The 16,835-nt window shown below is 37.4% G+C and overlaps 1 protein-coding gene across 1 annotated transcript in view; it reads left to right on the top strand.

Annotated features, from left to right (window-relative positions):
* LOC107566909 (PH and SEC7 domain-containing protein 3-like) overlaps positions 1-15,969 on the top strand; it is a 42,594-nt gene extending 26,625 nt beyond the window's left edge. Inside the window, exon 5 of the mRNA XM_016252479.1 lies at positions 15,943-15,969. Coding sequence (XP_016107965.1) covers positions 15,943-15,955 — 13 coding nt within the window. The 3' untranslated portion in view covers positions 15,956-15,969. The remainder of the gene's footprint in view (positions 1-15,942) is intronic.
* The last annotated feature ends 866 nt before the right edge of the window (positions 15,970-16,835 follow it).

The following is a 16,835-nucleotide window of genomic DNA, read 5'->3' on the forward strand; positions in this document are numbered from 1 at the left end:
GTTTGTTAGGATGGGACAATATTTGGCTGAGATACAACTATTTGAAAATCTGGAATCTGAGGGTGCAAAAAAATCTAAATATTGAGAAAATCGCCTTTAAAGCTATCCAAATGAAGTCCTTAGCAATGCAAAAATTAAGTTTTGATATATTTATGGTAGAAAATTTACAAAATATATTCACGGAACATGATCTTTACTTGATATCCTAATAATTTTTGGCATAAAAGAACAATCGATCATTTTGACCCATGCAATGCATTTTTAGTTGTTGCCACAAATATACCCGTGCTACTTATGACTGGTTTTGTGGTGCAGGGTCACATATAATTTGTAAAGCCCACTGAGTCTAACATGCACCTAGAGAAACGCAGTCTACTACAGCATAACAATAGCAATCAGTAAACATGCATTCTCACCCGCACACTCGTCAGAAATCATCACACTACATTTCCTCATCATCTGCTGTTATTTATAGCTCCATCGCAGCCTCGTGCCCCAGAGCATGATGGATGTAAATAAAGGCCATAGCTCCATTCACACACAAGCGTGTGTTCGACCCAGCCCCCCTCAGATGGAGTGAGACGCCGGAGCTGTGGTGATGAGACTCGCTACAATAATGAATAAGCACAAACAGAGCGCCGTGTCCTAGCATGCAGGTCAGAGCCGAGCGTCTGGCATCTGGAGGTAGGACACACCACGCGCCGCCGACCGACACTCATGGGCTCCGTAGTGTCTGGCTGCTTTTCCCAGCCGGGCCTGTCTGACGCCGTCCAGTAAGTCTTGACCTTCGGCTTGTGTGTATGTGTGACGCAGCAGCTCGCGCGTCTGTCCGCGGTGTGAATGTCCTCTACAGCTGAAAGGTTGAAGCTTTCCTGTCTTTGTGTGATTCTCCCCTCCCTCTTCAGTGGGCTGATCCTGAAGCACATCATGAATGATGATAACTATAAACAGTAGAATGAATATAAAGTTGCCTGCATTGTGATATCATTACTCATCTACTGCTGAGTCAAGATCATTAAAACCACTACATGTGCACGCTGTTAATTTATTTTTGTGTAAGAACTAAAGAATGATTCTGTTTTGAGTGCAAATGCAGGCTATTTAATTATGTAATAAATGGGATTAAAAACTATCATGAAATTGCTCTAGGGTAAAGGTGTGGCTATGTTAGCACGCATTTACAGCAGTTTGGGAAAAATCCAGTCATTTCAGTAGGAATCGCCATGATTAGAAATTTCACATAAGGGCATGTTGATTGCCCCTTGTAAATTCTGCATTGGGTTCAAGTTGTTCACACGAATTCAGGGAAATTTCGCTGGCAAAAAAATTTGTACTGTATCTATGAAGCACAGCGCACACAGAAGTCATTTTCAAAACAAGCAGCCTTATGTTGGTCAATGTGGAAAATGCGTGTTAAAGGGATAGTTCACCCAAAAATTTTAATTTTATGTTTATCTGCTTACCCCCAGGGCATCCAAGATGTAGGTGACTTTGTTTCTTCAGTAGAACACAAACTAAGATTTTTAACTCAAACCGTTGCAGTCTATCAGTCTTATAATGGCAGTCAATGGGCTCCACGGCTTCGAGAGTAAAAAAAAAACATACACAGACAAAACCAAATTAAACCCTGCGGCTCGTGACGATACGTTGAGGTCTTAAGACACGAAACAATCAGTCTGTGAAAGAAACTGAATCATATTTTACCTCTGATCCACCGCAATGTCCAACTGTCCTGAGCATAAAATCCGGCGCGTGACGTCAAATAAATACGGTTGGGCAAAAAATTCCACGTTGTCTGATGATATATCAAAATCGTCTTCCATTGTGATGAGCTGTACTTCTAAATAACTTTAGATCATTGCAGAGCCAGTGAACATGTCCGCAATCTCTCTGCACTGTGGAAATAATGAGTGACCAATGCGCACAACAGATTGCTTCCGCACATGCATCTTACTATCATAGATATGTATAGATCTAGATACCGCTCTAGATACGTTGACGTGTATATATATATATATATATATCTATGTCTACTATGCCAGAGCACGTACACGCATCACGCGCTGGATGTTGTGAACACGCTCGGACATTGCGGTGGATCAGAGGTAAAAAAAATTATATAAATACTGTTCAGTTTCTTGCACAGACTGATCGTTTCGTGTCTTAAGACTTCAATGTATTGTCACGAGCTGCAGGGTTTAATTTGGTTTTGTTTGTGTATGTTTTTTTTTACTCTCAAAGCCATGATTCCCATTCACCTCCTTTATATGACTGACAGATTGCAACGGTTTGAGTTAAAATTCTCAGTTTGTGTTCTACTGAAGAAACAAAGTTACCTACATCTTGGATGCCCTGGGGTAAGCAGATAAACATCAAATTTTCATTTTTGGGTGAACTATCCCTTTAAGCTAGATCCATACACAGACAAAACCAAATTAAACCCTGCGGCTCGTGACGATACGTTGAGGTCTTAAGACACGAAACAATCAGTCTGTGAAAGAAACTGAATCATATTTTACCTCTGATCCACCGCAATGTCCAACTGTCCTGAGCATAAAATCCGGCGCGTGACGTCAAATAAATACGGTTGGGCAAAAAATTCCACGTTGTCTGATGATATATCAAAATCGTCTTCCATTGTGATGAGCTGTACTTCTAAATAACTTTAGATCATTGCAGAGCCAGTGAACATGTCCGCAATCTCTCTGCACTGTGGAAATAATGAGTGACCAATGCGCACAACAGATTGCTTCCGCACATGCATCTTACTATCATAGATATGTATAGATCTAGATACCGCTCTAGATACGTTGACGTGTATATATATATATATATATATCTATGTCTACTATGCCAGAGCACGTACACGCATCACGCGCTGGATGTTGTGAACACGCTCGGACATTGCGGTGGATCAGAGGTAAAAAATTATATATATACTGTTCAGTTTCTTGCACAGACTGATCGTTTCATGTCTTAAATGGTTAGTTCAACCAAAAATAAAAATTAGCCCTTAAATTACTCACCCTCAAGTCATCCTAGGTGTATATGACTTTCTTCTTTCAGACGAATCCAGTTGGAGTTAAATTAAAGGGGTCATATAATGCAATTTCAATCTTTCCTTTCTCTTTGGAGTGTTACGAGCTCTTGGTGCATAAAGAAGATCTGTAAAGTTGCAAAGACTAAAGTCTCAAATCCAAAGAGATATTCTTTATAAAAGTTAAGATTCAACCACGCCTACCTAAAACGGCTCGTTCTAACACGCCCCCACATGTCTACGTCATGATGTGGGAAGATTTGCATAACGCCGCCCAAATGTTCACGCAAAGAAAGAAGGCGCAACTTTGATTCTCGCTGTAGTATTGCTATTGCCGTGTGTTTCTTTGTGAAAGCGAAACTACTTTGTTTGGTCTTCCAAAAGAGGACGATATCCGCTTCATCATGTCTGGAGCTGATCCGTGCTGGTCGCTGAGGAAATACATCAACTTTGCGCTGTGGATCGCCAGATCGGCTTTCACAGTGGACGAAGCAGAGTCCAGCCCGTGGTCGTCACATGTGGTTGCCGCAAGCCTCCGCTCACTCTAGCCGCCAGCCTCCGCTCACTCTAGCCACCGGCTCTTTTGGAAGGACACGACTAGAAATCAGTGGTTAAGTTGTATTTACAACACTGTTCCAGAACAGTTCAACCCAAATATCCAGGTGTGTGCAGCACATTTTATGGAAGACACATTTTTTTCCTGATCCTGGTAGAGTAGACTACAATGCCGGCTGTTCTGACTTACAGACTGGAAGTAAGTTTTCATTTAAAGGATTTGCCACTGATGATTCAAACGCGAGTTTTGAGCAGTGTAGAGTAGCGCTTGTTGTTTGTCATTTCTCCGATCACAAATGCAGACATGGTTTTATGTTTACACGGCGCGATGCAACGCAGCACGTAAAAAGACAGTATAAGTCATTATAATCCGTAATTATGTCCCCACGGGATGCAACAAATGTCTCGTTTATAATGGGTTTGATTGGTTTTGTTTCGTCGCTCCGGCCATGAGACGGCATCACAGTATGGTAAGGGGCGTAACATTTCCATCACACGCTTGAGGTATTCGGCCGTTGCGCATGCGTCGCTCAGAAGTGATGCACGCGGAAGCGCAGGGGAGAGATCAAAACAAAACAACGGTCACTTATTAGAAGTACAAAACGAGGATTTGTAAAGAAGAATGTCGGAGGATTTCGATATAAGCCAAGAGGAGACTGGTTTTCCTTTGCTAAAGTAAGGAAACTTTGCTTTCTTTGCTCCTGTTAACAAACGTTGGTTTTCACGAGACTCATCAGCGCATGCGTAGCGCTGAACTCATACGTTATCCGCCCGGAGCTGCTTCCGTGTAGGAGCTGACACTCAGCTGATCCACGTCTACCTATAATGTTTTGAATATGGATATTTTTCTTACAAAAACGCATTGATTTGTTTACCCCCCTGAGCCGTGTGAGAGACTTTTTTTTTTATGGATGGGCGCTTTTTATTTAACTTCTTTTGGACTGATGCATGCGACACCCGCTGAGTGGCATTAATCAGCTTGAAATATCAAAGACCATTTTTAATATAACTCTCACTGGATTCGTCTATAAGAAGAAAGTCATATACAGTGGGGCAAAAAAGTATTTAGTCAGCCACCAATTGTGCAAGTTCTCCCACTTAAAAAGATGAGAGAGGCCGATAACAGTACCTGGGGGTAAGCAGATAAACATCACATTTGAACTATCCCTTTAAAACTTATCCCATTGCGAGATCTGTGGGGGGAAATCTGCCTCACGAAATTTCCCATTGTGCAAAATCATATTGAAATTATATTTCCCAATTACAAAAAATTGTCGAACAATGGTAAATGTGAACGCAACTTAAAGGGTTTGTTCTAAACTACATCCTAATATCCTTCGAGAGCTTTGAGCGGTTTTAAACTGTCAGGTAAGGCTTTGTCAAATCATTGAAAGCATGTCTTGATAAACTTTCCCTTTCTAGTTTTCTAATGATGTCATTATTGCAGGCAGCTCCGTCATTGATGTGATGTTGTCTGCGACAGACTCTGTGTCTAGCCTCCCGTCAGGATTTTATAGATTGCAGTATTTCGCTGAGAGCTCTGAATGCACATAATGCCAGTAAGCATTTACTCTGCATAAGTAATGGTGTGTTTGTGAAATGGGGCTGTTTGGGAGGAAATGAATTGCTTTTCTAAATCATCATGCTGTTTACATGCGCTGTTCTCAGTAGTGCTGATTAAAGCAGTGCTCTGTGAGGTGTCACCCTTTACTTCCACATGGTCACAGACGGAGGTAAACAGTGTGTGTGGCAGGTGCTGGTGTCATGTGACCGGCGTCATGGGCTGCTCTAGAGGAAGTGGCTCTCAGCGGCGCTCTGGGTTTGTGCCAGTGCTGGAGGTGTGAGTCAGCAACCCGTTGCATTTCACCACCCTTCATTTCTTCACACACACATTTTCCACTTTGGTTGCCTGGGTCTCCTTCATGCATTTTCACTGTAAAAAAATTTAACTGCACATTTTCCAGTTTACGAAACCTTTTGAGTCTGAAATGGAGCGTAGTGTTAGTTCTGGCAGGTCACGTTAGTCAAGCTCGCATCAGCTGACACTCAGCTGATCCACGTCTACCTATAGGAATACGACGCCAATCATAACTCCCTTTATAAGGTCCCTTCAGTCATTATTCAGCAGCTATCGCTTTGCTCAGGAGCTAATCACCCACTTCCATCCCCAGCTCCTCCTCTCGTCCAGTCAGGACATGGCATTGGATATTTCTTCTTGAGTCAGACCACTGAATTATGTTGATATATAAAATAATCACTTTTATTCAGTTTACCCTAGGGGGGCCATTTATGCTCTCCCTGCTCCTATCCATGCTAGGCTGCATGGATGGGCAGGGAGTGTTGCCCAGAACAGAACCATACCCCCAACCTAAAATGTATGCTAATTGTAAGTTATCTTTGATGATAGTGGTCCTGACAGAAATACTAAAAAATGCTATTTTCTCGAAACTACACAAAAACCCTTGTCAGACCAACAAAAATACCCCAAATATTGTCCCAACTAGTCCAAACACAGTTGTCTTAAATAAATATTAAGGATTTGCGAGTTCCCAGCATGCATTGCAGCATGAATAAATTCTGCAGTTACTGTTATAGAATTATTGTTTCATTTAAACTTTTGTTGTTGTTGTTGTTGTTGTTTTGTCATTATTGCTAGTTATTTCTTGTATTGTGATGGAAAGAGCTCATCTTTTTAACATTTGTCGATTGCCACCGTTCTTGAGGATTATGCGTCTAGTTTTGAGGCCTAGAGTATGTTCAAACACTTATATAAATTTTCTGGATATCTTAGTCTTGTAAGTTGTTTTACGAACAAAGACAATGTTGTCTACATGTTAGACTAAGTTATCCATTAAGGTTTGTCATGTGTAAACAAACATAAATTTGGGAATGTGGTGATTTTTACACATTTTTTCCTTCTTCCAGAAATAAATAAATTACCTCAAGTACATATGTGACCCTGGAGCACAAAAGCAGTCTTAAGGTGCTGGGGTATATTTGTAGCAATAGTCAAAAATACACTATATGTGTCCAAATTATTGATTTTTCTTTTATGCCAAAAATCATTAGGATATTAAGTAAAGATCATGTTCCATGAAGATATTTTGTAAATTTCCTACCGTGAATATATCAAAACTTAATTTTTGATTGGTAATATGCATTGCTAAGAACTTCATTTGGACAACTTTAAATGTGATTTTCTCAATATTTTAGTGTTTTTGCACCCTCAGATTCCAGTATTTTTATTTAGTTGTATCTCAGCCAAATATTGTCCTATCCTAACAAACCATACATCAATGGAGAGCTCATTTATTCTGCCTTCAGATGATGTATCAATCTCAATCTCATAACCCTTATGACTGGTTTTGCTGTTACAAGAATTTTTCTATTAGCAAAATAATCCAATCAGCATTGCATGAACTAACAAATTTACATTGGCTAAACAAAGTATCTTTACTGAGAAGAACTAAGAAACTAAAAAAGAAAAAAAACCTTTCTAGTGGGTTTCAGACATACAATTAGAAACCAGCTGGAACACTATAGCAACCAGAATGTGATGTGCTAAAAACTGCTCAGAACACTTTAGGAACCACATTGTGCCCTAGAAACCATTCAGAATACATTATCTGCCTAACAACACTCCAGCAGCTGCCCACAACACGCTAGCAACCACCTAGAACCCAAGCAAAAAACTCCTAAAAACCACTCCGGACACCTTGGCAATCACGTACAGTAGCAGCAACCTAGCAACCACCCAGAATCATAGCAACTGAATATTAGTGCCACAAAAAACAATCATAGTTCTCATAGCAACACCCTAGCAACCATGAAGAACACCTGTTCAATTATATTAAAGAAACACCCTAACAAACTCATTCATATTTCAGAATATGTAAATATCTATACACTGTAAAAAATTTGTTTCTGTATAATTTTGTAAAAACGCTACAGAAAAAAACTGTTAATAGGTTAACAGTAAGTTCCCGTACTATATATTTAAGGATGCACAATGTTAGATTTCTGCTGATATCAGATATGCCAATATTTTCCGAGTCATTCTTGCTTATAGCTGATGCCGATCTATATTTCCTTTTTGTTTTGAAACAACACCAAATCTCTCCTGTGCAAAAATGCTGAAATTATAAACAAATTATTTTTTAATTTTGGTTAGTTTTGAGCAAAAACATACTTGTTAGAACTAATAAACATTTTTTAAGTTTTTTATTATTTTTTTTATAAGAGTACATTGAAAGCTTTGAAAATAACTGTAATAAAATCAATCTCTGCTGTTTTTTTTTCTCAGACAAATTCAGTTGAAACCTTAACATTTTATTTGTGGATTTAATATTAATAGATGGTCTAAAGCAAAAGAGCTGTAAAAATTCTAAAAATCTTTTTGGGAAAAAAATGACATATTAATGAATAAAACTGTATACATTAAATTTATTTAATTTACAAGTGTCATGTTTGTGATTTTATTTATGTAAGCAAAACAGACTTGTGATTTATGACATGAATTACTTCTTTATTTATTCAGAAACACAAGTATCTTAATGATATTTGTGTATTTTACTTTCATTTTATTACAAATAGGCCAACAGCGCCCCCTAAATAAATAAAACACCTTACTGGTCGGGCTTTAGGATCACAGCACGCTAATAACATTGACTCTCTTGCACACCAGATGCTTTGTTCTGTACATGCATTCTCAAATTAAATGCAGCAATCCAAAACAGTGAAACTAATCATCATTCAAGCAAAAGTTTGCTTACAGAATGAACACACTGCTGACGAGATCTTACCACTATCGCACCCTGGGCACATGTGAGTTATTCGTCATATCGGCAAGGCATATCGGCATAATTTATCGGCAAATGATTATCGGCAAATTCAAACAATTATCGGGAAATCCAAATTGGCTGATGCCGATGTTTACATTTTCAGCATTTATCGGCCGATTCCGATAACGCTCTGATATTATCGTGCATCCCTAATCTAGTTGGGTGTAATCTTATGAACACATACAAAGAATGAGATCTGGAGACATTATGGAAAGTGCAAGAAGGGAACCCTGAAAGCGTCAAATGACACTTGTTTGTATTGGGAGTGTTTTGGTATTCATCAGGCTGACGGCTGATCTGCGCTGCTGGGATTGTATTGATCAGCTAATCCACTGACCCGGCTGAGATCTGACTGGAGGAGAGAGATGCTGTGTGTGTGTGTGTGTTAGCTGACTCTAGCGAGTCTGAGTTGTTGCTCATCAGCCTCATATTTCACCGGCCTGCCCTTCTGCTCAAGGCTGAGCACTTTACAGCCTCTACCTTGTCTCAGGATAAAGCAGCACAAACGACCGTACAGCTTCAGATATCTGCACAGATCCTTCTGGAGGTCAACAAACACACACACACACACACACACACACACACACACACTCTCAAATCCGTACCGGCCCTGTGCTTTTACAGGGACTTCTGCCGCAGAAACACTGGATAGCGTTCTTGTGGTAATCTGCTGGAAGAACAGGCTGTATCAGTTAGCTGTTATTCCGGCGCTCCGTAGATGCCCAAGAGAGAATCTGAGGTCAATCTGAGTGCTGTTGAAATGTGGGAGCAGGAATAGAGAAGCTGGAGAATGTTTGGAAAGGGTGGGAGTGTGACACGTGCAGGCTTTCACTTCATACTTTCAGTGCGAGGGAATGAAAAACTAACTTTGGCCCCTCCACCATTCTGCAGTACAGATGGAGAGAGGCGCTTTCAGACCTTTATCTGTAGTCTTCTGGTCTGTTGCTATTACAGAAGACTTTCTGTAACTCTGATCATCAAGTGTACATCCATTTATGCTTGATATTTTTGGATTTGGTCTGTTCTCAGGTCAGTGCCTCTCCTCTACTGTTGTTGGCTCAGGGTGGTGATGGGGTGAATGTCTTCTCTGTTTGTGCAGGTGATCTTCAGTATTTGGTGTGTTTTTTTGTGCTGGGCTGGATCTGTCTCTCTCTTTTGTGCAGTAGTTGTGTTGGAGCCTTCTGTATAATAGAATTAAATCTGTGGCATTTTGTTTCAGTTGTCTGTTGTGGAAGAATGACTTCCTGCGTTAGTATCATGGGAGAGGAAATCAGTTCATATTCCCATGATACAGATCCTGCTGTGATATTTGGGGAGCTCTGTGTAGGAAATGGTGTTCTCAAGATATATTCTGAAACGTGAAGTTTGATGCCTGAATTTCTTGATTCTGATGTCTATTTTGTGGAAGACTGATCCTTATATATATTTCTTTTTTGACCTTGAAATGAATAAAAGTCACTTAAGTTAATTTATGATTTGCTGTCTATCAAAACTAAAGAAATAAAAGTGAACTATCTGTACCATATTGAATTGCATAGCATCATATTTTTTTCCATTGCATCGTATTGCACTGAATCGCATTGTGTTGAATCGAATCACTATGCATTCGAGACGTATTTCATGGCACACTTGTTTTATGCGTATTTGGCGCCACCTATTGTTGTGGGTGTATTATTGACATGTCAAAGTCTAGACCCTGAAAATAAGACTACGGCGTTTTTCAGATGTATTTCCAAGAAAAAAACATCGTCTTATATTCGGGTCAATACGGTATTAGTGGTTTTGCAATGAAGGTGCATACTGTTTTTTTTATTCAAACAACACAAAATATACATTTTATATAAATGCAAGTTATAAACAATGCATACAATACAAGAATGAAAAAAAAAACGTTAAATAAATAAAAGGTTCTGGGGAAATAGTTATATAGAAATAATAACGGTGCATTCAAGTATAAAGATATCAAATAAAAACTTTGTAAAGCTCAAAGAAAGATACATACTGTACTGTTGCATGCATCAATGATTATTATAAACTGATTTTAGATAACATGCACTCTCTTATGACTCTGAAATGCCGTTGTTGGTACTATTCATGGCAGTAGCATTTCATTGGTCTACCTTAACATATCATGCTCTTGTGCTGTTTGCAGTGTTTAGCCCACTGTGCAATATGAGATATTACATTGATATCATGGGTGTAAACTACCCTTGTAAAATGTGTATGAGTCATCCTGTCTGAACATCTTCAATGTTTTTACACCTGTGTGTTGTGTTTGTGCTGGTGTGAGAACAGATGTGTGGTTGCTCTGTTTCTGCTATGACTGCCTCCCTGTGGTGCACAACTAGAACAGCAGGCTGTGGATTTACAGCATGTCCAATATCTGAAACCCTTCTCTTTTTACTGTTTATTTAGTATTTGAGGAGTTTTCAAATGTAGGTATTGATTTCCCATGTTATTGTACTAGGTTGCATTTTTTTTTCACATGTACACTACACTGATTTAGCCTGAAATTGTCTTTCAAAGAAGTCACTTTTAAAGGAATAGTTCACTCAAAAATGAAATGAAAATGTACTCGCCCTCAGGCTATCCAAGATGTAGATGAGATTTGGAGAAATGCATCATTACATAACATCACCAGTGGACTCTCTGCAGTGAATGGGTGCCGTCAGAATGAGAGTCCAAACAGCTGATAAAAACATCACAAATCTTTGACATGACTCCATTGCAGTTTTCTCCAGGTCTGTTCTGATGAAGAAACAATCTCATCTTGGATGGTCTGAGGATGAGTACATTTTCAGCGAGTTTTCATTTTTGGGTGATCTATTCCTTTAACAGAAGTTTCACTGGCATTACAAGTCTGCAATAAATCAATCTTTTTTTTCTTCTTCGCTAAACCGAGTTACCCCATTCTTTGAAATGATCCCAGTGCAAAAGTCTGAGAGGGTCATTGACAGGAAGGGCAAAACAACAACAACAATGCTTAATGCAGATTAATAAGATGCAACTAACTTTTGTAATCATGGATAATTAGGTTAGCAAAATAAATAGGCCTTTCAGCTAGATAGGCTTTTCAAAACATAACGGGAAAACACTTCCTATATCTTTCGTTGTTCAAATCAGAGGCCAAACTCTAAACAGCATTTTGGCACAAATGTATCTGTCACTCGGTAAAAGCAATCTAACCAAATTTATAAAATGCCAACATGAATGAATTGCGTAACATGTTGCCGTATGACAAGACTGTATTATAATACAAGTTCATTTGCAGTGATTTTGTGCTGAACACAATGTGTTTTGTGCTGTGAATCTATACAAATTTAAAATATAACTAAGAACTACAACAACATGACATCAGGGCCACTGAAGGCTGAATTATTGTCCATTGTAGGTAATTATTTTTACACATTCAGATGCAAATACATGTTTGAGTATGTGTGATGTAATGTGTGGCAGCGGTGAGATATGGTTTGTGCACACATGCACTCTCATCAGTCTCTCATCTCAGCACCGTGTCTGTGGCAAAGCTAACTTAAAAGCTTAACATTGATATATTCTCACAACAATAACAGTTTACCCTGCAGTGGTGCCGAATCCTCTTTCAGCAAATTATTTATGAGTAATTGGCATTCCTTAACTAAATGCTAAAGACGGCAAACAAATCCTAGATGCTAATACTTGGAGATTAGAGAAGTTTGGTGCTTGTATTGATTATATCGTATTATATTTTTGGAAGTGTTTTTCCAGTTGGATGTGATGCTGAACCTTCAGTAGTGTTTAGTAGTTGCCAGTGTTTCACAATGAACTCTAAATGAGACAACAGTACTGCTTTTCAATTCGTTTTCTATACAACCCAATCAGGGTTTGAAATGAACACCCGCCAAAATGTGGGTAAAAATCAGCTGTGGCGGGTAACGCTGTCAAATCACTAGCCAATTTGGCGGGTTACTTTTCGTAAATTATGTTCACTCATTAATTTCTTGGGGAAGTTCATGCAGGCCAAATCTGCGCAGGTTTAGCACAAATACTGAACTCGTGAGATATCATGACATTATCGAGTATATTGCAAAAGCTAAACAAAACACACCTAGAGGCACGCATACACGACGTGATGGTCTGATTAGACTAACTTAGTGCGCGCACGCATTTAGAGTGGTTCTTTCACTGCATGATTCAGTCTATTAATATGCATTAAGAATGACCACATGATTCAAGATAAGGAGGCAGAAAATTTATATATTTATATCAATTCATATAGTTAATCAATATCACACGAAGAGTACTGTTTTTTCTTAAAAAATTAGCATGGTTACAAATGTGATTATTTATTTTATGCAACAGTTTAATAAACAATAAGTTAATATCAAGAGACTTACGTTTTAGACACCATATTGGCTGTTTTTGCGCTATTTCTGTGCTATTTCGCCAACAAAAAAAACATTCCAAACGCAGCCACAGTACTGTTTTGTGTCTCTGAGCAACATGACGTTGTTTTGTTTCTGAATGAATCACCCGTTTAAATGATTCGGTTCAATCGCAATGACTCACTTAACAGTGACTTGCTGCCACCTACTGGCGGTTTTAATTTCACATTTAAAGTATCTTTTTAAATAATTTCAAATATCAGTATTCAACATTTCATGTTTTAAATATCAAAAAATGTTTTATGCATTTGTTACTGCAGGCTAAAGCATCCCATGTCCCTCTGAGCTGCATTAACATGTGTAAATGCATTTAAATGCCACTTCATATGCAAATTCTGCAAAGATAAATTTTATTGATACTGATTTAATTTGTTTAGTAACAGCCTAAATGTATTATGATTATAATTGACTGATTAAATGTAAGAATTTGACTCGAAAGATGTACACTTTTAGAAAAAAATGGCTTTATAAAGGTAAGAATGCCCATAAAAGTTAAAAATCAATTTAAAATAATTGGAAAAGATAAATTTCTAGCACTGCTGTGAATTGACCACACAGAATATGAAGAATATCAAAAACGTTAGGAGTCAGCTGTCCACGGTAGTCCTTAAGATATCAGCACAATAACACACTCAGCAAAATATTGTCTAATTATCTTTATCGATAAAATCACAGAAAATATTGAGATATCATTTTGTCAGTATCGCACACCCCTAGTACTGACAAAATGATTTACAACGGTCGCTTTGTCATGCCCAGTGTAGACGGCCTCAAACTGTTGGTGTATTTCTGTCTTTTTTTTTTTGGCTAGTCGAAGTTATGAATGGCCGGTAACTTAAAAATGTAGTAGCCAAATTGGCTGGTGAGTGAAAAAGTTAATTTCAATCCCTGAACCCAATGTATAAAAAGTAGGGCTGTCAGTTTAATGCGTTAACTTAATTAATTAGTTATGAAAAAATAACGCAATTAAAATATTTTAACGCCGTTAACGCACTGGCCCCGCCCCCAGACCTTTCATACAGTTGACTGTTGACAAATATGAATGGGGGAAACAACTCCATAAATGAAGCTATGCCCTAAAATTCAAGATAATGGGACAAAAAATGCCCTGTATGAGTTTTTGTCTCATATTTATATCATATGATTATATCAAACAAGCAGCGAGAGCAGAATCACACGAGTGCTGTTTGTCCCAAGTGCAAATGTGATTTTATAGAACAGTTCAGTAAATAAGAAGTTAATACTGTTATATTTCAAATAGAGTATTGTCTGTTTTTGCTCAATTTGGCAGAGAAATGATTCCCTTTAAAGTGACAGCAGGACTGTTGTGCGTCTCTGACCAACACAGCGGTGTTTCGTTTCTGAATGAATCTGCGTTTTGAACTAATAGAATGAATGACTCATAAAGACATTTACCGCCACCTGCTGGCAGTTTTAGTTTCTTATATCTTATCATTTCATTTAAAGGGATAGTTCACCCAAAATTTCTGTCATAAAATACCCTCATGTCCGTTCAAATCTGTATGACTTTCTTTTGCACAACATAATAGAAGGTATTTTGAAAACTGTAACTAAGCTGTTTTGGTTGTCAGAGACTTTCATTGCATGAACAAAAATACTGAGATGTTTCTCAAATTGTCTTCTTTTATGTTCCAGACTATATGTTAGGCCGTTTTAGCCTAAACGTTTATGTGTAATAAATTTTATGTTTACTTGATACTTTCTCATTTCATTCAATAATAGCTTTAAATAATCTTTTGTGGGTATTTTCACATTTCACAGTCATTTTGTCATTTCCAAAAATGTAAATAATACATTGTAAACTGCGCTGTTACAGCGTGGTGCACAACTTTTTGAAATATAAATATTGCTAATTAGATTATTATTGTCTAATAGTGTTAGCGTGAACAGGTGGAAAAAAGATTGATTTGTGTCAGAATATTAAAGACCTTTTATTTTATTAAACAACATCACTGACTAAAGAGAGTAAAGCACTCACTGTTTTAAATGTATTATTTGCTTTATTGTTGGTATAGTTGGTGTTCACTTGAAAAATGGCATCTAAACCTGAATGTTTACTTCATTGAGGAACACTTGAAGGCTGTAATCATTTGTTTTTAAACAGCATTTAAACTGCATTTCCCTTGTACTTCTATGATATGATGAATAATTTATGTGTTGCTGAAGACAGTATTAGCATATTTATTGCATATTGAAGAAATAATTACTTCAGACTTGCAAGTACTCAAATAAGTAATCTACAGCTTCACGCGTCAAAATGGTAATTAAAATCACCAGCATTTCTCAACAGTTCGCACTTGTTGTCTAAATGGTAAAATGCCTGTAATGTCCTGGAAGCGAGCAGTCTCTTGTGAATTAGGTTTGTCTCTCAAAGTGCAAGTGTCACACAGTTATTTGGCACATTTGAGTGGTGCGCTGTGCAAATCTCTCTTAGTTTATACATAATTTTGTTTTCTAGAATATATCATGAAGGTCCTTTCATTAGTTTTTGTATTATTAGACTGACAGGCTCTTTAGAGTACATGAACAGGCAAGCAATTCTGATTATCCTATTGTCTAATTCTGTTTTGCTATTTGTGCAGTTCATTTAGACCAGTATGTTTATAAAGTAACAGAAACTTAAAGGTCTTCACAGCAACCTGTCGAAATAAATGTTTGGTTTAACTTGAAGAAACTGTGACAGAAATATACTTAATGTAACGATAGTACTACTACTGCTAATAAAATTATCATTAAAATATAATTTGTTAAGGAATATTTACCACAAAAATATGAAAACACACATGGAAAACACAGTATTTGGTTAAAAACTAGAAAAATAAATAAAACTGAATTTGAGAAAAAATATAACATTTCATAGCGCCTTAAAATTTAATTGTTGTTAATTTCGGACATTTCATGATTTCAATTAATTAGACATGCTTTTTGATTAATAAAAAAAATTGTTATCATTAAAACCGAGTCTAGAAAAATTAAAACGGAAAAAATAAAACTGATTTCATAGGGCCCTAAATTATTATTTTTTTTTTAAACTTTATTTTCTCTACTTTTCTTCACTTCTCAGGTGGAGTCCTTAACCGTGGGAATGTTTCTTAACTATCGAAACAGAAAAACAGGAAATTGATAGTTGATATGAAGAAAAACTGATAGCCAATGTCCAGTCCACGTAAAGGAGCAGAATGAACTGTTGCATGACTGCCACCCTGCCAATGAACTGACCCAGCTTTATTTTCTACAAAATATAATGTACTTCTCTTTCCTAAAATGAGACTTGGGTGTTTGTTGTCATTTGTTCAGGCACTCAACAGATGGCACTGTTAAACTGTGTGTGCTGACTGTACTAATGCAGTACAAATGAGAGTAATTAAATAAAGCAAACTCCTCAACTTCAGAAACCAGCCTCAGTGAGCAATGCTGTTGAATTGTTTTTCATGGTCATTCATGCTCTCACTGTACAGAGAAGAAATGAAATTGTCTTATTTAATCAAGCTCCTCATTGCATCTCAGTGTCACGTCTCTGTTCAGATCTCAGATGCTGTTAGAAAATAGTTCTATTTTGATTGAATGTTTTTCTTTTTAACTGTTTATTCATCAAAGAATCCTAAAAAAAATTTATCACCTCTTCCAAAAAAATATTAAGCCGCACAACTGTTTCAACACTGATAATAAATCATCATATTAGAATGATTTCTGAAGATCATGTGACACTGAAGACTGGAGTAATGATGCTGAAAATACAGCGCTGCATCACAGGAATAAATTACATTTTACAATATATTAAAATAGGAAAACAATATTAGAAATTGCAATAATATTTCACAATATTACTGTTTTTTTCTGTATTTTTGATCAAATAAATACAGCCTTGATTGAGCATAAAAGACTCTAAGGCAGTGTAGATGCTTACTTTGAGTCTGATTGGCTGACAGGTAGTTTGGGGTTTGTTGACCACATTAT

The sequence above is a fragment of the Sinocyclocheilus grahami genome, unplaced genomic scaffold, assembly GCF_001515645.1.
Source record: "Sinocyclocheilus grahami isolate Dianchi unplaced genomic scaffold, SAMN03320097.WGS_v1.1 scaffold1111.1, whole genome shotgun sequence".
Lineage (NCBI taxonomy): Eukaryota > Metazoa > Chordata > Actinopteri > Cypriniformes > Cyprinidae > Sinocyclocheilus > Sinocyclocheilus grahami.